The following is a 21,239-nucleotide window of genomic DNA, read 5'->3' as shown; positions in this document are numbered from 1 at the left end:
TCATGTCCTCATGAGCACACAACTTAACTGAAAAGGGTTGTGATGAGGATTAAATGAGATAATATACCCAACACCCAGCCCTCTGTCGGTGCTCAGCATCGTAGTGCTGCCTTTACTGTTTCAATGATCAAATCAAAACAACCACACTGTGCTATAACTTTGTCATCCTCTGTGTAGGTAGTAAGTTCCTGATTAATCAGTAGACTACTTAGTAAATTGGACTCAGCATTAAAGATTGACTGGATTAAAAGTAAAATCTTCCCAAGACAATTATGAGCTCAAACCAGTTTAAACTGAATACTGCAGTCAGTCATTAGGCACTGGAGTTAATGTAAGTGCCATTTTTCTTTGCTAAAGTTAGCGCTAACTTCCTTAGAGGGCGTGTAATTCAGGTAGTCACGGCACCACCCTATCAAAAAAGTTTAGCAACCATGCATAATGAGTCACTTTTGCTCCACTTCTTATATTAATGCTAAGCTTAAGTGTGCCATAGCCTCAAGATTCAGCACCAGCTTCTCTTAAAAAAGAAACAGTCTCATAACATATTGCCATGTGAAAGGGAAAAAAAAAAAAAAGACTGACTGCAAAACACAGGCATACCTCATTTTATTGTGTTTCCCTTTACTAAGCTTCATTTATGTTGTATTTCTTGCAAATTGAAGGTTTGCGGCAACCCGGAATTGTCAGGTGATGGTTAACATTTTTTAGCAATAACTTTTTTAAAAAATTTATTTTATTGAAGTATAGTTTATTTACAATATTGTGTAGCAATGAAGTAGTTTTAAATTAAGATATATACACTGTTTGTTTTAGACAGAATGCTTTTGCACACTTAACAGAGGACAGTATAGTGTAAACATAACTTTTATATGCACTGGGAAACCAAAAATTCGTGTGACTCCCTTACTGCAATATTTTGCTTTACTGTGGTGCTCTGGAACCAAACCTGCAATATCTCTGAGATACGCCTGTATATGATCCCATTAAATCAAAACAAAAAGAGTGCATGAGTGTGAATGTGTGTGATATATGTACTCATACATGCAGAAATGTAGGAAAAAACAAGGATATATACCAAATATATATGTACATATATGTATATATTATATATTAACTATAATTCCTTCCCACTAGTGTGATAAAGAATATCTTTTTCCTTTGGGTTTTCTGTGGTTTTTTAAACATTGATAGTGCATTTTTTTTTAAATAAGGAAAAAACGTTATGAAATTAAAAAACAAAACAAGACAAACAGTATTTCGGACCCTGAGAGTTCTTCCCCTTGTTTTGTTGTGGGGTTTTTGTTTTCGTTTTTGTGTTGTAATAGAGATCATGGTGCCATTTTTTGAGCACTCATTTAAACAGAGAGGAGGACAAACCTATTAACAGAGAAACCAAACAAGCTTTGAATTATAAAAAAATTATCAAAATAACAAGTGTTGGCAAGGATGTGTAGAAACTGGAATCCTTGTACACTATTGGTGGGAATGTAAAATGGTACAGCCACTGTGGAAAACAGTATGGCAGTTCCTCAAAATATCAAAATTAGAATTACCATATGATCCAGCAATTTCACTTCTGGGTACATACCCCAAAGAATTGAAAGCAGGGTCTTGAAAACCTGTTTATACACCCACGTTCATAGCAGCATTACTCACAATAGCAAAAATGTGGAAACAACCCAGTGTCCACCAACAGATGAATGGATAAGCAAAATGTAGTAAGTATAGACATACAATGGAATATTATTCAGCCTTAAAAAAGGAACAAAATTCTGCAATATGCTACAACAGGTAAGAACCTTGTGGACATTATTCCAAGTGAAAAAAGGCCGTCACAAAAAGACAAATACTGTGTGATTCCGCTAATATGACATACTTAGAGTATTCAAAATTAAAAAAAAAAGAAAGTAAAACGGTGGTTACCAGGAGCTAGGCAGAGCGGAAAATAGGGACTTATTGTTTAATGGGTTTAGAGTTTCAGTTTTACAAGCTGGATGGTAGTGATGGCTGTATAACAATGTGAATGAATATTAAATATAATACTGCTGAACTGTACACTTAAAAATGGTTAAGATGGTAAATTCTGTTAGGTGCATTTTACCAAAATTAAAAAATATATATACAAAGAAGTGTGTATGTGCCTATGACTTATGACCTATACAAGCTACAGCTGTACTTCTATATGGTGTATACTGTGAAACACACAACAACCAGAAACTTTTTAAATATGCAGAAATAAACACAACTGGAAGTTCTAGTAGTTTCTTTCTGCACCCTAGTGGTTTGCCTCGGCCGCCCCTCAGGAGGCTCAAATCCTGAGATCTGACGTGCACGGAAAGGTAATGCCTCCTTCTCAAGCCCAGACCCCACTGTGCGCAGAGCAAAGACTAGTGCCAGCAGTGGCCCACCCCTGACGTTAGTCTGCCTTCTCTTCCTCCGTCCCTTCTCTTGCATTCCAAGAGTATTTAACCCTGCTCCGAGGTCTCAACAATATTTAATCCTAACAGACTCAGCTATAACGAATCCTGAGCAAGTAGCAAATCCCTGGCAAATTTAGAGAGAGACCGGAATGGAAACTGGATGGAAATGCTACTCTCCAGAGCCATGGAGAGCCTTGAAAAACCACATGGTGAACTGGCAAAACCTGAACTAGAATGAGGTTTACCAAACAAGTCTCTTGGGTGCCTGGAGAATGAACAGATCCCAAAGTCTTAAAAACACTGCTTGGGCAAAAACCTGTGACAATGAACTAAAAGAATAAAGTCAGATCTAAAATGAGGCTGGATGCCAGCCAGCTACTGCGGAGAGGCTTACCTTCAGTATCTCGGGTTCTTTGATATCCAGAGACCTTGGGTTCCAGTGTTGTAGATTTTTATGTAATCTGTGATATTTATGAGCACTTGGTGGTGTAAAAAACCAGATCATGCAAACTGCAGTCATGAATCCAAGGCCAATGCCCAGAAAGAGTCCACTCACGTACTGGGGGAGGGGGAGGATGAGGTACGCATAGACACACATGACAAAGAAGCCCAGAGTCTTCACGGGCAATTCCGGGTGCTGCATGGCCGAGTCCACCTCGTGGTCACTGTCCAGAGCCGTGCCATCGTCCGCCAGCACCTCTGGCTTGAGAGGGACTTCTGAGAGCCTCTCAGCTTTACTCTCTCCCTCCGTTTCCAAATCAAAGTCCTCAGTGTACAGTTCGCAAAACTCTTCATCCTCTTTGCTCACCAAGGCAGACAGAGAGCACCTCTCAAGAACCAGAGAGCCGGTCTTCAGGCCTACCTCCTTCAGACTGCTCCCCTGAGAACTCTTCGGTTCTGCCTCTCTCGCAGGGTCCTCGGACGACTGGGGGTGGTCACTCCTGGGGACGCCAGGGTCGCTCCCCAAGCCCTCCCCCTCGGAGTCACACTCCTCCTCCTTGATGCTGTAGTTGTTATTGCTTTCCAAGTGACCGTTCAGGCTGGACAGATTGGAGAGCTCTGAAGCACTTGAAGATAAGGCTTTGGGCCTATGGCTGCCACTTTCTTCCCCTATAATTTTACTAAAAAGCTGAAAAGGGTCATATATGACTTCGGAAAGGCGTCGCTTAGTGTCTTCGATTTTCGCCTCCATTTCGGGCACTTTAAAAAAGGAGCGTGTATCGGAAGGCGACGTCAGAGGGGAAGAGGGTGCAGTTTTGGAATCTCCACCTGTGTTTCGTGGCTGCGTGAACTGCTTGAACAGGTGTAAATTCAGCTTGGAGTCGGGTGGCTTGTACGACACGTTATCTGACTCTTGCCTGGAGGTGTCGGTGGACAGAGACTTGACTAACGTCTTCATCAAGTGCCGGTGCCGTGGCGGGTGGGGGGATTCTTTTGGCTCCACCTCGGTCGACAGGGACTTCACGAGGCTCATGAAGGGCTTTGCGCTGGAAAGGGTGGAGGACGAGGCACTGGAAGGGAGGATGGGAGACCTGGAAGGCGAGGACAGCGGGGAGGAAGAACTGGTTTTCTGCTCAGAAAGGGACGACACGCTGGGAGAGCTAGCTAAGGGCCCCGACGAAGACAAGCCCGGGGACAGAGCCAATGGCACCGTGCTTAATACTTGTGCTGCTGCAGGAGGGGGCTCCAGCAGCTTTGCAGTGTTCTCGGAGACGGGCAAGATGGCAGGGGACACGGACAGTCCGTCTGCCAGGATGAGCTGGGCGTCAGGGCCAGCGGGGTCATGGCCACCCTGGGGTTCAAGATAGAGGTCTTCCTTGGCTTCGAGCCCCGTTACAATGCTTTGGTCGTCCAGCCCCTCCTCCAGGTACTCCCTGAACTCCTCCTCCTCTTCCTCCTCCTCCTCCCCAGATGCCGAGAAGTGGATGGCGATAGTGTCTCGGGACACGGACCTCTGCACGTGCACTCTGGGGGCTGACGGTTTTGGCATGTCAATGGTTTTTTCGGCATGGCGACCATTCAGACTTGTCATCGCCGGCTTCACAAGGGCTCAGGCTCTGTGAAAACAGCGAGAAAACCAGAAGTCAGAAAGCGGTTTCTCCACGGGACATGCTGTCGTGTGTGGACAGGAATGCAGGTGAAGCTCACTTCTAAATGGTGATTATGGTTTTACTTGGCAGATGGCCACTGTTTTTACTTGAGCAGGTTTAATGGTTTAATTTTCATCAGATAAATTCCAGTTAGGCATTCTCTTTTATGAGCAAACTACAAACCAGTGTTATAAACCCCGTACAATCTGTTTTCCTTCACAACATCTAACTCATCGTTTCCTCCCTCTTAACTGGCTCATTTCTATCAGTAATTCTATATTGCAAGGCTTGAAAGACCTGCACAAGTTGCTACCAGTATTACTCCAGAAGTCCAACAGGCTAAAATGCAGCATCCTGGCGATTTTGAGGATCTTGGAATAAAAATTTCACCAGTGGTTTTCCAGCTATAAAAAGCTAATCCTGGAGGGTTACTGCTTTCATTGCAATTTTCACAGCAATCCTAACAATTCTTTTGCGTCTCCCGCCACTGCTCATATATCTTGCCACTGCATATAAGGAGCAAAGTATCCAAGGGTGGTAAGCGAAATCTGTAAACTAACTGCTGTGATCTGTCAGCTTCTTTATTCCCCAAATGGTAGGTACCCTAAGGCCAGAGTATATAGGCAGCCATGAAGACATGGCCATTTTCTGAGGCTTCAAGATAAAGCAAACTTGTATTTTAAACTGAATCCAAGAATCAAAGGGCAGGAAAATGAAGTCTCAATGCTGCAACCCACCACCAACTGAGAACTCTGCTAAGAGCTAGGGCAAGAGACATGGAGGCTATGCTTTCTGCCCTTCAGGAGCTTAGTTGCTGGAGCGAAAACAGACACCTGAAAAGCTGGGCAGAAAAACAAAAGAAGCCAAGCGCACCCTGTGACACCCAGTGCATTACATCTTCCCCTATTCACTTACGGCCCATTTATTGGGAACAAGGCATCATGACAGGTCCTACAAGAGGGAAATGAACACAATCTGGAAAGAAACCCCGTCAAAGGAGCTAAAACACACTTCAGGAGTGACCTTCAGGTGTTCTGAGGAGGGTGAGAGCAGCGTGGATGGTAGGACACCCGCTCGCTCTTTTAAACTGAGGGGTAGGTTGTGGCTAAATGGGTGTGATTAGAAAGAAGGGACAAAGGCATGAAGATGAGCACAGGCATGGTGTATCCTGACACATGGGTCTATTCTCCATGTCCAGGATGGAGGGTGGGTATTGGGGAGCCGGGGGAGACCACCAGTACGAGAGAGGCATCATGCGAGAGAGGAAAGAGCAGCCTTGGGACCAGGAAATAGGGCTTCTGACACTTGCTCCTTTTCCAGCTGATTCTGTGGGACCTTGAACAAGCCAAGACCTCTACGGGTCTCAGAATCTTCATCTGTTAAATGAGGCACCAAGAGTCCTTCCCAAATCTAAAACCCTACGTTTATGTTTACAGGTGATAGTACACAACCCAATCTGATATACTCACACAAGTAATCTGCCATAGACAATCAACATTATGTTGCTTGCTTGTTTCTTTTTTCTTTTCTTTTTAAAAATACTTATTTATTTATTTGGCTGTGCCGGGTCTTAGTTGCGGCACGCAGGATCTTCGTAGCGGCATGCGGGATCTTTAGTTGCAGCATGTGGGACCTAGTTCCCTGACCAGGGCTCGAACCCGGGCCCCCTGCATTGGGAGTGCAGAGTCTTAGCCACTGGACCACCAGCGAAGTCCCTTGCTTGTTTCTTTAATTTGAAAAACTCCTATAGTTAAGTCTTCCACCAAATACTCATGTTCAAAATGCTAGCAACTGATACTACCAACAAGAGAAAAGGTAAACCTGTGTGTGTGTTGAGGGGATTGGGGGGGAGCGGAACCTGGGGCAGGTGGGCAAGAAAAACTATTTACTAGAAACAGGAAATAACCCAGCGATGACAAGAATTACAGTTCAAGGGCCCAGTCACAACAAGGACACATCTGAAACAACACATTTCAGTATCAATACTTGAGAGAAATTACTTTCATAAAAATTTTTCAACAGAGTTTTGCCCAAGCTCATTCATGACCCTCAGGCTCTCCTATCCCCATTGGATCCAAGAAAAGGGAGTGATCTCTATCAATCAGACAAAGCAATTTAAATCCAGGAGCTGGCAGCAAGCTAGAAAGACACAGCCTCGGGTCCAGGACAATCCTTCCCTGTTATCTCAAAGCCAACAGGTTTGTTGGCTTAGTGAGAAGAAAAATACCGAGCGCAACACACATTTTTCATTTAACTGTCACCTACTTTTATAAGGGTAATTTTAAAAGAAAATTACAGAGGTAATTTTAAAAGTTTGGTACTTGATAATTCTCAATAGGCTGAAAAATCAGCTTTATTTAAATTGCTTTAATAACATAAAGGATGATCTGAAAGGCTCTGCTGCTCTGAGGCTGCTTCACTGGTAGTAAAAGTGACTGTAGGCACAGGTGCACATACAGAGAGCATGACTGGGGGGCTGAACAGTGTGAGTCGTCCTCTGAGGAGCAAGGCAAGAGTGCAGAGGCTCTTTTATAGTTGAGGGTGGGATGGCCTGGGAGTCCACAGGCAAAGTCAGGCCCAGTCCAGGGCCACAGGGCCAAACAGCAGTGTGTCCAGGAGCCTGTGGTCTCAGCACCTGCCCAGGAAGGGCCATCAGGGGCCGATCTGCCCAAACCTCCAACACATAGTCGGGCCCCCTTGGCTTGCCGGTTAAAGGGACCTCTGCTGATCTCTGACTAGACTGTCTTAAGGTCTTGTTGGGCTGCACCCTGCAGGCCTACAGCCCTGTGCTTGCCCCGCTTCAAGACAGAAGAAAGACCCTGGAGGCAGCTACAGAGACATCAACGGTTTAACGGATGGGGAAGCTTATATATCTGAAGCAAGGTTCTGAAGCGACACCCCACCTGGGTGGTGGACGGTGGGCAGGACATGGCAGCAGCCTTCACTAACAGGGGGAACGGGAGACGGCCAGTTATAGGGGGAACTTACGTCAGGTTTGCTCATTGGTTACCAGGGAAACTAGCAGTGGGGCGTGCCCCTCGCCGCCCTTTTCATAAGAACAATCACTAACTGGGGCCTGGGGCAAGCATGCAGGAAGGTCAGTCATGTGAGCAGAGTGTGGGTGAAGCAGGCGCAGGTCGGGCTGGGGACGTAGAGAGCAAGAGAACAGCCATCTTGAGTGGCCTGACCACAGAGGTCTGTGTCAGCCAACTGGGCCTCCTGAGCTGGGCCCCATAGAGAGCTAGGTGCCAGGCAGCCAGCCAGAGTAGGTAGTCTGGCTCACCATGGCTAATGTCTTTCTCCAGGGCTCAGGCAGTGGCTTCAGAGGTTTAGAGTAACCTCCCTCAAATCCATGCTGACCGAAGTCTAGCTCCACCTCACTAGTTTTGTACTAAAACATGCCACGTGAGGCTAGAGCAGCACTACTACTTTTTAAATATAAGAAAATCTTAGGGCCCTGTTTGCTTATCTGCAAATGAGGGGATAAACAAAGACTGCTTCTAGGACTCAAACTGCTGGATAACTGTGTGTCCTGGAACTCGAGTCCCTGGTTTGGGTTCTAGACAAACCATTAAGTGGCCACTCCTTCCTCCTCCTGGGGAGTCCTCCAAGCCTCCTCCTCTCCATCCTTCAATGGCTGGCGGCTGGGGCCAGTAAAACCGACCCTCCCAAAGTCACAGCACTGCAGGACAGCCAAGATCAAGAGGAAAAGTACCTGACTGTCGTCCAGGAACTTTACGTGGTTGGTCCAAGGACACAGCACTGAATGAGGAGGGGACGGGGAGATGGTTAGACACGGGCTTTTTTTTTGCGGTACGCAGGCCTCTCACTGTTGTGGCCTCTCCCGTTGCGGGGCACAGGCTCCAGACGCGCAGGCTCAGCGGCCATGGCTCATGGGCCCAGCCGCTCCGCAGCATGTGGGACCTTCCCGGACCGGGGCACGAACCCGCGTCCCCTGCATCGGCAGGCAGACTCTCAACCACTGCGCCACCAGGGAAGCCCTAGACACAGGCTTTTGACACTCATGTCCTGATGCCTTTGCCACCACAGCAATCTACCTCCTCAAGCATGTCATGGACACTCATTATGATTGCTTGTCCTGGCCTTGGTACCTGCCTTCCGTGCTCTGGCATGAACAGCTCTACCAGGAACTAAAAGCTGAGTTCTCAACAGCTAGCATGTGATTAACAGGATTGGGAAATAAGAATTCGTTATCCATCTGTCAAGCTAGCATCATAAAAAAGTAGCCTCCTGCCCTCTGCTATCTCAATTCAATTATAACCAGGCTCAAAAAAACAAACAAAAAAAAAGGGACAACCTTATCTCAAGCCCTCAGGAATTGAAATGTCAAAAAAGGTCATTTCTCACCCAGCAGGTCTCCTTCTTCCAAAGCCACCAGCACAAGACCGTGGGTTTTAACACTGATTTTGAGTCTTGTGAGGGGAGGGCCTATAGCTCACATTGTCATATAGGATGATTTTCTGCCAGAGATATGTTTAAACAAAAGTCTGATTTGGTCATGAGCAAAGTGGTGCTAAAGATTAACCTCGTCCAGCCCCAGAATGGATGGGGGTGGCAGAGGCAACATTGACAAACTGAAGCCAGAGGTCTGGTGTCTGGGAAAACAGGCTCCATCATCAGGTCCACCACTCTACTGAAAACAACTAACAATGAAATCCATATTTTTTTAAAAATCTGAAAAGCACTGAAGCTTCAACAACTGAGTAAGGAACCACCAGGCCAAAAGGAATTAAGAACCCCAGAGGGATGAGCCCTACAGAAGCCGCTCTTGCCCTCAAAACATTGGATGATTCTGGCAAATTGGAACCTTCATTTTATCGATCTCCTGAGCAGAAATCAAAGTTCAGGGCTGGCTGAGGTGGAGCCGTAACTGGAGACTGTTCCACAAAGAGCTGGAATGCCAAACGGCTACATCTATCTACCTGGTAGTAGATGAACCAGAAGCAAAACAGCCCTCACTTAGATCTGAGAGCTTCGAGGACATTAAGCTAAGTGAAGTAAGCCAGTTACAAAAAAAAATGAATACTGTATGATTCCACTTATGTGAGCTAGCTAAAGTAGTCAAACTCAAATAAACAGAAAGTAGGATGGCGGTTACCAGGGGCTGGGGGTACTAGGAAATAGGGGGTTGTTTTTTAATGGAGATAGAGTTAGAGTTTTGTATGATGAAAACGGTCTGTAGATCGGTTGCAGAACAATGTGAATATACTTAACACTACTGAGTTGCACACTTAAAAACAGATTGGTAAATTTTATGTTATGTATACTTTACCTTAATTAAAAATAAAATTAAAAAAAATTTCACCATTCAAAACTTTAGAATGAAATAACGTAATATTTTGAACTACTTATCATGCTGACTAAAACAATTCTATTCAAAAAGCTCATACTGTTCTTTAGTGTTTATAGCACCATGTGGTTATGTTCTAAGACAATACTGTAAATGCAAATGTATTCATTTACACTCCCATACTTTTGGGGGGTGGGGGGAAGCTATTTAGAGCCAAACACTCTACAAACCTTAGCCTTAGTCAGGTATGTTTCAAGGAAGCAGCCTATCTCAAACAGTTCTGGAGATGGGTCTTGATGAAAGTCTTCACTATAACTCTCCATTAAAGTTACTATGCCTTGTAAAGATGTCACAGCTCTCATTAAGATTGAGAAAGCCTCTAATAAGGAAGAAGAAACCAAAAAATAGCTAGAACAAATGACAATGAAAACACAACAACCCAAAACCTATGGGACACAGCAAAAGCAGCTCTAAGGGGGAAGTTTATAGCAATTCAATCTCACCTCAAGAAACGAAAAATCTCAAATAAACAATCTAACCTTACACCTAAAGCAACCAGAGAAAGAAGAACAAATAAAACCCAAAGTCAGTAGAAGGGAAAAAAATCAAAAAGATCAGAGCAGAAATAAATGAAATAGAAACGAAGAAAACAGTAGCAAAGATCGATAAAATTAAAAGTTGGTTCTTTGAGAAGATAAACAAAATTGATAAACCTTTAGCCAGACTCATCAAGAAAAAAAGGGAGAAATGAAAAAGGAGTAATCACAACTGACACCGCAGAAATATAAAGGATTATAAGAGACTACTACAAATAACAATATGCCAATAAAATGGACAACCACGAAGAAATGGACAAATTCTTGGAAAGGTACAATTTTCCAAGACTCAACCAGGAAGAATTAGAAAATATAAACAGACCTATCACAAGTAATGAAATTGAAACTGTAATTAAAAATTTTCCAGCAAACAGAAGTCCAAGACCAGATGGCTTCAAAGGTGAATTCTATCAAACATTTAGAGAAGAGCTAACACCTATCCTTCTCAAACTATTCCAAAAAAATTGCAGAGGGAGGAACATTCCCAAATTCGTTCTATGAGGCCATCATCACTCTGATACCAAAACCAGACAAAGATATCACAAAAAAAGAAAATTACAGACCAACATCACTGATGAACATAGATGCAAAAATCCTCAACAAAATACTAGCAAACAGAATCCAACAACACATTAAAAAGATCATACATGATGAACAAGTGGGATTTATCCCAGGAATGCAAGGATTCTTCAATATACACAAATCAATCAACATAATACACCATATTAACAAATTAAGGAATGAAAACCATATGATCATCTCAGTAGATGCAGAAAAAGCTTTTGACAAAACTCAACACCCATTTATGATAAAAAACTCCCCAGTAAATGGGCACAGAGTGAACCTACCTCAACATAATAAAGGCCATATATGACAAACCCACACCAAACATCACTCTCAATGGTGAACAACTGAAAGTACTTCCACTAAGATCAGGAACAAGACACAGATGTCCACTCTCACCACTACTGTTCAACATAGTTTTGGAAGTCCTAGCCATGGCAATCAGAGAAGAAAAAGAAATAAAAGGAATACAAATTGGAAAAGAAGAAGTAAAACTGTCACTGTTTGCAGAAAAACCTAAAGATGCCACCTGAAAACTACTAGAACTAATCAATGAATTTGGTAAGGTTGCAGGATACAAAATTAATGCACAGAAATCTCTGGCATTCCTATACACTAACAATGAAAATCAGAAAGAGAAATTAAGGAAACAATCAGATTTACTGTCACAACAAAAAGAATAAAATATCTAGGAATAACCCTACCTAAGGAGGCAAAAGGCTTGTACTCAGAAAACTATAAAACACCGATGAAAGAAATCAAAGATGACATAAACAGATGGAGAAATATACCATGTTCTTGGATTGGAAGAATCAATATTGTGAAAATGACTATACTACCCAAAGCAATCTACAGATTCAATGCAATCTCTATCAAACTACCAATGGCGTTCTTCACAGAATTAGAACAAAAAATTTTACAATTTGTATGGAAACACAAAAGACCCCGAATAGCCAAAGAAATCTTGAGAAAGAAAAATGGAGCTGGAGGAATCAGGCTCCCTGACTTCAAACTATACTACAAAGCTACAGTAATCAAGACAGTATGGTACTGGCACAATAACAGAAATATAGATCAATGGTACAGGACAGAAAGCCCAGAGATAAACCCACGCACATATGGTCACCTAATTTATGACAAAGGAGGCAAGGATATACAATGGAGAAAGACAGCCTCTTCAATAAGTTGCCTGCTGGGAAAACTGGACAGCTACATGTAAAAGAATGAAATTAGAACACTATCTAACACCATACGCAAAAATAAACTCCAAATGGATTAAAGACCTAAATGTAAGACTGGACACTATAAAACTCTTAGAGGAAAACATAGGAAAAACACTCTTTGACATAAACCACAGCAAGATCTTTTTTGACCCACCTCTTCAGAGTAATGAAAATAAAAACAAACAACTGGGACCTAATTAAACTTAAAAGCTTTTGCACAGCAAAGGAAACCATAAAGACGAAAAGACAACCCTCAGAATGGGAGAAAATATTTGTAAATGAAGCAACAAAGGATTAATCTCCAAAATATATGAACAGCTCATGGAGCTCAACATCAAAAAAAACAAACAACCCAATTAAAAAACAGGCAGAAGACCTAAACAGACATTTCACCAACAAAGACATACAGATGGCCAAGAGGCACATGAAAAGATGCTCAACATCACTATTAGAGAAATACAAATCAAAACTACAGTGAGGTATCACCACACACCAGTCAGAATGGCCATCATCAATAATAATAAATGCTGGAGAGGGTGTGGAGAAAAGGGAACCCTTTTGCACTGTTGGTGGGAATGTAAACTGATACAGCCACTATGGAGAACAGTACGGAGGTTCCTTAAAGAACTAAAAATAGAGCTACCATACAACACAGCAGTCCCACTACTGGGCATATATTCTGAGAAAACCATAATTCAAAAAGAGTCATGTAACACAATGTTCATTGCAGCACTATTTATAACAGCCAGGATGTGGACTAAGTATCCATCGACAGATGAATGGATAAAGAAGATGTGGCACATATATACGATGGAATATTACTCAGCCATAGAAGGAAATGAAACTGAGTTATTTGTAGTGAAGTGGATGGACCTAGGGTCTGTCATACAGAGTGAAGTAAGTCAGAAAGAGAAAAACAACTATTGTATATTAATGCATATGTGTGTAATCTAGAAAAATGGTACAGAAGAACCTATTTGCAGGGCAGGAATAGAGACACAGACGTAGAGAACGGACATGTGGACACAGGAGGGGAAGGTGGGAGGAACTGGGAGATTAGGTTTGAGATAAATACCCTCCATGTGTAAAATAGATAGCTAGTGGGAACTTGCTGTATAGCACAGGGAGCTCAGCTCGGTGCTCTGTGATGACCTAGATGGGTGGGATGGGGGGGGTCCAAGAGGGAGGGGATATATGTATACATATAGCTGATTCACTTCATTGTACAGCAGAAACTAACACAACATTGTAAAGCAATTATACTCCAATTAAAAAAAAATTTTTTAAGAAAATAAATAAATAAACAAAACTCAATCACAGAATATTCCAACAGAAAGGGAAGCTCAGACATCGCCTAGTCCTAAGTGAATAAATCAAATAATTTGAAAGTGGAAAGAAAAAAGAGAGAAAGCCTCTAATAAGGGTTTCTCTCCCCAGCACTGATGCAGGATTCTATTCTATCCAGTCTAAAAATAAGGAACAAATCAATGGCTCCCATCTAATCTGAACTCATAAAAAACAAAAGGCCTCAACAGGAAGCCAGTAGCCAGCTTCCCTCCCTATCATGAACTCCAGGAACCTATCAACCTCAGTGGAGTCAGGGTTAGAATACCAAACATCCATGAAATTTATTTTATTTCTAGTCACTCAAAAAGGTTATCATCATTAATTAGTCCATGAAAAACCAATCAACAATAAATCAGACTGTACAATGAAAAATGAAGAGCTATCCATACTCGTGCTTTTCTTCATAATCGAATGAATATTTTGCCTTTTACTAAAGATTCACATAGGGAGGGAAAAAAAAATTAAGAGCTATTTCAAGACTCAATGTTGGCATTTATTAGCTCAGATATAATAACCTCTCTGAATCTGATAGGTTTGTTTTTTGTGAGTTTTTTGGACTAATTTTCTAATAATAACTGCCCTTCCTACCTCTAGCTGTATTTGAAATAATTCAATCTCAGGGTCCTACAGAGACATAAAAAGAGAAAAGAGTTCCTTTCAGGCCACTCATTTATCAGCAACTCCTCCTCTTGGTCCTTCTACATTAGAACAAATAGTAATGTGGCCCTTATCATTATTATTATCAACATTATTATTATTAATTTCTAACTCACATACTAGATTAGAGGAAGTGCTGAAGGAAGGAAAAAGAGGAGGGAAGCAAGCAACTTCAACTGAAAATTAAACGTGTCTCCAGATGTAGAAAGCACGGTAATACTGCATCTTAAGAGGCAAGCCTGGTTTGGAAGGAACATGTCTCATTTCTCAAGAGCACCCCTACTCCTTCAAAATCACTGTGAAAATTCTTCATCTTTGTAAAATTTGGCCCGTTAGATATTTGCTGTCTCTGAACAAGCTTGCACTTGGACATCTGATGTATGGGCACCATCTGCTAGCATGGGCTGTGTCGGTCAATAGTCTTAATTCAAAAACATCTCTTGGCAGCGGAAAAGAGTCAAGCTGCATTGTATTGCAGAGGATGTCTTAACATCTCTTATCTGTGCAGTTTTTAATAGCATTTGGTTTCATGAAAAGTAGAGAAGGGCCTCAAGGCTCATTTTTTTCCACCTTGATGCTGCAGAGGAAACGGTGAATCTGGTCGGAAACAACCATAGTAGGAAGTTCTGATTTAGCCTAAAAATCTCAAGTACATCTTAATAGCCATCCCTTGATTCATTTAAAGTCAATGAAGCATATGAGAATTGCCAGCAGCCATTCTAATCTGTTAATACTCCACCTCACAAATAAAAATCAATATTGACATTGTAGATAATGAGCTAGTGCTAGGCTTAGTTTCATTTAAAAAGAGAAAAGAAAAAGAAAGTACTCTACTACCAGCACAGGCAAGCCTCCCAAGGCACTTAGACCTTGACTGGTAGAAACTCAGAACTCCTTTCCCATTAGTTATTAGGTTCCCAGACCCCCATTCAGAGTCTCTTCCAGCCCAGCAAAACAACACGAGGTTTATACTACTAGTACACAAGCGCTTCACCCTCTGCAGCCACTGCATGGACTTTTACCTGCCATGAGGAAGGCCTACCTGGGAAGAGGGCCACATCCCTGAAGGAAAAAGTGTTCAAAAGCATCAATATGATTAGAATTTTGCTTTATAGATTGCTATAATAATCGATGGTTCCAGTAATGAAATCCAAATACAGTTCACAGTAACTCATTCAAAATCAGGTCATACCTTCAGCACAACCACACGAGGCCTATGGAGGTTTATAAAAGATAACGCTGATGCCATCCACGGGGGGCCAGGGTGGGGGGTCTCAAGGAGACAGCAGATGGATGTCGTATGATGACATCTATACGAAAGTTCAAAACAAAACAAAACAACCCTAAAGTAATGAAAACTCAGGACAGGTATGCCCAAATCAGGTGGTGCTAATACAGTAAAGAAGTCTGGGAAATTTTTTTTAAGCAGAAAAGCCATGTATGTGACTTAACGAGGAAGAAACGTGAACAAAATAAGATGGCGGACATGAAATATCAGCACAAGGAAAGGCACTGAGATGGAAAAGAGTCAATCAAGACAGAACAAGAGTCGCTAAAGATTAGGTTAGCTACAGCTGAAGGGCTGTACTGGGGGGACACGGGAGGAAGATTAATATTGGAGTTTAGAGGCAGGGAATCAATTGTTCAAAGACTCTGAAGGCTAAGTGTCTGGATTTATATTTAAATCTTAGGAAACAGAACCACTGTAGGTTCTTGAGAAGTTTGAAACCTGGGTGTAAACAGTTTTGTTCAGGTGAGTGAGTACCTGGAACCTGGCAGACTGTCATGCTGAAAATCCAGAAGGAGGATGAGCAGAGGGTAGTGGCTGGGGTCACAAAATAGCACATTTCAAAAGCTAGTGGGGTCAAAGGTTAACAAGGGGTGAATCTGAGAAAGAGTAAATGCTGTTCCTTATTCAGTTTTCATTTTTGCAACCATTGATTGACTGATTGATTGACTGACTGCCATGCTGCTTGGCTTGCGGGATTTTACTTCCCTAACCAGGCATTGAACTGAGGCCCTAGTGGAAGCGTGGAGTCCTAACCACTGGACTGCCAGGGAATTCCCATAACCATTTTAAACTTTGAGATTATTTCCAAATTAAAAACACCATCAACAACAAAGCAGTTTCCTAACCACTGTTTGGCTTTGGGTCTGTTGTCATATATTGCCCCCTCCCACCTCCCACCTACCCTTCCAGTCAGAGTTGTCAAACTCAGTTATGGGAGGAAGCCAAAGTTTTACCACTACTTGAATTAAACTTTATTTTGAAATAATTATAGACTCTCAGGAAGTTGCATAAGAGAGGTCCTGTGACATTTCACCAATCACTCCTTAAATTTTAAAGTCAAACTTCCTTTTTTTTTTTAATGTTTTTTTGGCCATGCCATGAGGCATTCAGGATGTTAGTTCCCCGACTAGGCATCGAACCCAAGCCCCCTGCAGTGGAAATGCAGAGTCTTAACCACTGGACTGCTAGGGAAGTCCCTTAAAGCCAAACTTTAAAGTCAAATTCCAAATGGTTAGGAAGTCAAGTTTTAACCACAGACCACCAATTCATCCCTTTAAGAAAAACGTATTCCAATAGGCAGAGTGAAACTTCCACTTATAAGGACTTTCTAATAGTCTTGCTTAAGGTCTTCAATGGTCAACTTTAGGAAGACATCTTCCATAGATACTTCCCAAGTACATGAACAGGCAATTCACCCAAAAGTTCAAATGGCCAATAACAAACGAAAGAGCTCAACTGACTAAATACAACAAAGAATTATGAAACACATCAATGAGACAATATTGGTCATCAAATTCCATCATTAAAATATAACATGTGATGCTGTCAAGGGCATGTGGAGACAAACCCTCTATTGCCGACAAACCCTCTATTATGTTGGCACATAATTAGCAAAAACTTTTCTGAAACCAATTCTGCAGTAACTATTAAGTACCTCAATAATGTTCATACCTATACACACACCAGGCAAAAAGGGCTGGGGGGCATTAATGCTAGTTTTCTCCATATAACAGGCTTATCAGTCATTTTTATTTTCTACTTTTTAGGTTTTTCCAAATTCTACGAATTAGGTATTTCCAAATACTTCTGTAATCTGGGGAAAATAATTACATGTAAGTGTATGTCAATTTTAAAAATAAAATAATTATCTTCGGAATATCAAATTGTACCCACACCTTACCCATGAGAAAACTAAGACACAGAAAGATTCATTTTTATAAAATGAGTCATACCGTATGTATGTTGTAATCTGCTTTTATACTCAAGATAACACAGTGAAGTAATCCAGCATCTGGGTATCAGCAAGGCCTTTGGCTTCAGTTCTACCAACTTGGTGGGAGTCTGACCCTCAGGCAAATTATTTACCCTAACCAAGCCTCCCTTTCTCCATCTGTAAAATGGGAATGGCAAAAGACGGTTCAGAAGATTAAATAAAACAATTTAGGTAAAGCACTGAGCATGGTCCCTGGTACAGAGCAAGCATTTACTAAATGTTAACTGTACTTGTAAGTACTTCCTCAAGTCAGCAAAGATTCTTTCACACATGAATTTAAATAGCTTTATAAAATGAATATTCTATAATGTAACCATTTCAACACAGGATACTAGGAATTTTTTGCTATTACAAACAATGCTGTAATACATTATGATGCTATACATAACCTTTGACTGTCTCTCTTATTATTTCCTTAATAATTATTTTTAGAAGTGGAATTACAGGGTTGAATAAGCATATATAAATTTTCACTTCAATTTAAAAAAAAAACACAATTTCAAGCTCATTGTAAAAAACTTCAAAAACAGATGTATGGAGAGGACAAGTGAAAATTTCTCCTGCTATGCCCAAAATCAACTGTTTAGGATGTATCCTCTGTCCTTCTGTATGCATTTATAAATACACACAAACACACAAAGCTGTTTTTGTTTTTAGTCTTAAATGTAACCATACTATGCATATTGCTTTGCTGTTTGTTTTTCACTTATTATTTCCTGGACCCCTTCCTATGCCAATACATACAAATCTACAGGCATACACACTTCTTCTACCTAGTGCAGGTATACCATCATCCACTTAATCATTCTTTTATTGATAGAAACTTGAGTTTTTTCCAGTTTTCACACTAGAAAAAATGCTGCCTTGAAAAGCTTTCTATATAGATCTTGTGTACACAGCAAGTCTTTTATAAAGTGCCCACCTTGAACCCTTGTCAAGAATAAACATTATTTTTAATTATTGTCCATCTGATGGGTGGGGAAAAGGCATCTCAATGCTTTGATATCATTTCATGTTTTTTCCACCATCTGTTTCTCTTCTATTCACTGGCCATTCATGTTTCTTGCCCAAGGGTTTTTCTTACTCACTTTATGTATCATGAACACTTTGTCTACTGAATGTGCTGAAAATATTTTTCCCCATCTCTGACTTTTTACCATTATGGGTTTTTTTTTTTTAAACATACAAAGTTTTATATTTTTAGGTGTTGAATCTCTCAATCTTTTTCTTTATAGTTGCTGGGTTTCTACTTCCTGAGGAAGACTTCCTCATTCTATCAGCCTAAAAGCATTACTCTCTGAAATCATTTTAGAAAACACTGACAGTAACATATGTAACACACATAATGTTCTCTGTTCCCTATACAAGAATCAAACATTTATCTTTGGAAAAACTGACTTGATATGGACAATCATATTTTCTAGCTATAATAAATAGTAAAGTATTTGAACTTTTCCCCCTCCAAATCATACTAGTAAACTAGAAAACCTAGTTTACATATCTGAATCCACTCTTATCTATTAACCATTCAGCTTCTCCATGTGCAAAAAGTATTTTGGATTAATTCTTCATAAATTGAAAAAATTCTCTGAGAACTTAAAAAAGTAGGCTTTCTTTTTCAGTGAGAAACAATACTTTTCATACATGCATCAGTAGACTTAACCTTGATATAGGGCAGTAAAATCTGATTAAATGTATACTTAATGTCAGAATTTTATTTACAGGTAAGGAATCTGAGGCCCAAAGAAGACAATTTTTAAAAAATCAAGTTGGAGAAGTCTATGTGTGTAAGTGTGTGTAGGGCAGAACAGTGGGAGTGAGTGAAAGGAAGTGATGGGGAAGAGGTGAGAGAAGGGGCATGAAGGAGGGCTTCCCAGAGGCGGTGTGTGCGCTGGCCCTTGGAGGTTTGACAAGCTGACTGCAGAGACCCAGGGTGGAGAGTACCTTCCAAGTGAAGGACAGAGCATGAGTAAAGGGAAGGAGGCAAGAAACCCAAAGCCACGTTCAATACCTGCAAGAAGGCCTAGAGATACCAGGTTCCTGGCAGAGGTCTCAGATGGCCATCTGTCCACACTGTGGTTTCCTCTGAAGAGAACCACTTGCCCACAGGTCCCATGGGTGAGATTTCCCCCATCCCACTCCACCACCACTGAGGATTGTGACAGGGAAGGACCTGGAGAGCAGCCCCGTGATATGACCCAGCCCCAAAGTCCCACCCAAGTGTGAGATTTTGACAACTGTTCAGTTGGTAGTGGAATCAGTCACTAAAAACACAAACCAAGGGAAGCCATGAGGCAGCAGGGGCAGGAGCTCCAAGGAGGACCAAGACCCTCAAGTGACAGTGACAGGGCTCACCCCCTTCACCTCTCCTAATCTTGGGTTCTTTCATTGTAAAGGGGGAGGGGGTCCTCCATTGTCTTCAAGGAATTTTCCAGAAAGCTCTAAATTCTATAATTCTGTGAATCCTACTTAGAGTCCTACTTTTCCATTCTGCACCAAAGATATTCTTGGCAAGTGCTCAAGTCAAGCAAAGGAAACAGAGTACACTTGAACTAATGTGCCTAAGGCAATTAAGTCAAAATATTTTTCTAATAATATTGTAACAGTTCATCCCACATTAACAAACACTTCTAGACCTTCTGGACTTGTCTTGCTTAGCCCAGCTGTAGAAACATCCTTTACCTCTAGTTAAAGGTGGAGAGTGGGCTGAGTCAGCTAAGAATGAGATGCAAATTATCAGCACTTGCAAGTGCCATGGCAACAGATGACATTTGTCCATCCGACTTCCGCCAGACTCTACAAGAGGGCTGCCTCTGCCCTGGCTGTGATAAGGACAGGCTCTCTACCCCAACGCTTCCTTCGTTCTTACTCTGCACAAACATCCCTCCAAGCACAACCTCTTGGCTTCACCCTCTTGTGGATTCACACCACACCTGCTCCACATTCCCACCGCCCTCACTTCTACAGCGCCCTGCAGAGCCCCCCAGGGACACAACTCCCTGCCCTCTCACAAAAAACCATCTGCCTCCTACTCTGCCTGGCTTTTTTTTTTTTTTTTAATGGAGAGGAGATCATGGTAAGAGAAGGGGTGGCCTGTTTTCAAGACCAAACCATCATCTGTACCACCCTCTCTAAGTCATTAGCACTGCTATCTACTGCCTGCGAGACATCCGTACATGGGCATGAGCCACTCCCACTGCCAGGGATCTTCATCCCAGCCAGGGAGGGTATGGGGGGAGAGGGTTGGGTACAGGTTGCTGTAGACCCCAGCCAGGAGGTGGCTGTAGCATGCGGACCTGGTCCATGTCCTTGCTGTTTCCAGGAAATTCCTGAATTAGCATACTGACTTCCTAGTCAGATTCCCCACTGGTGTGATTCTAGGCCTTGTCTCTCATCTAGGCCTCCAATTTTGTCTCCCTCCTTTCTCCCTCTAAGCACATGGACTTGCCTCTATTCACCAGGAAGGTGGTATGAGTTGCTATCTTGTCTCCCATATCCATCTATATACACCAATCACTATGCCCATTCTTTAGCTAGAAATTCTTCTACCCATTCCTCTCTATTCTCCACCCACACACAGACTCTATCCAGGTCCAAACAGGTCTACTTCTAAACCCAAGAGACCCATCTCATTCCTGTCCACCCCATCCTGACCCCACTCACTCCCTCTCATCCATCAAGGGACCTCTGCTCTCCCAACCACCAAGGCCCCAACCAAAAGAGTCTTCTGACACTCTCTTCTTGATC

General features: G+C 42.0%; 1 protein-coding gene and 1 pseudogene across 3 annotated transcripts in view; one reads left to right on the top strand and one right to left on the bottom strand.

Moving 5' to 3' along the window:
• Positions 1-21,239, bottom strand: part of TEX2 (testis expressed 2) — a 110,295-nt gene that overhangs the window by 55,520 nt on the left and 33,536 nt on the right. For 2 of the 3 annotated variants that reach the window (XM_027081194.1, XM_027081192.1), the window contains 2 exons: positions 17,452-17,609; positions 2,815-4,477 (listed from right to left, as the gene is read on the bottom strand). In XM_027081194.1, coding sequence (XP_026936995.1) covers positions 2,815-4,452 — 1,638 coding nt within the window. In that variant the 5' untranslated portion in view covers positions 4,453-4,477; positions 17,452-17,609. Of the gene's footprint in view, positions 1-2,814; positions 4,478-17,451; positions 17,610-21,239 lie in introns of those variants that run through there. The other variant, XM_027081193.1, reaches the window with a different exon arrangement.
• On the top strand, positions 13,938-14,063 carry LOC113606722 (uncharacterized; annotated as a pseudogene).

This window comes from Aethalodelphis obliquidens, unplaced genomic scaffold (genome assembly GCF_003676395.1).
Source record: "Aethalodelphis obliquidens isolate GAN/ISIS:26980383/991018 unplaced genomic scaffold, ASM367639v1 scaffold44, whole genome shotgun sequence".
Classification (NCBI taxonomy): domain Eukaryota; kingdom Metazoa; phylum Chordata; class Mammalia; order Artiodactyla; family Delphinidae; genus Aethalodelphis; species Aethalodelphis obliquidens.
Note: the sequence above shows the minus strand (reverse complement) of the source record. Positions and strands in the feature narration are given on the sequence as shown.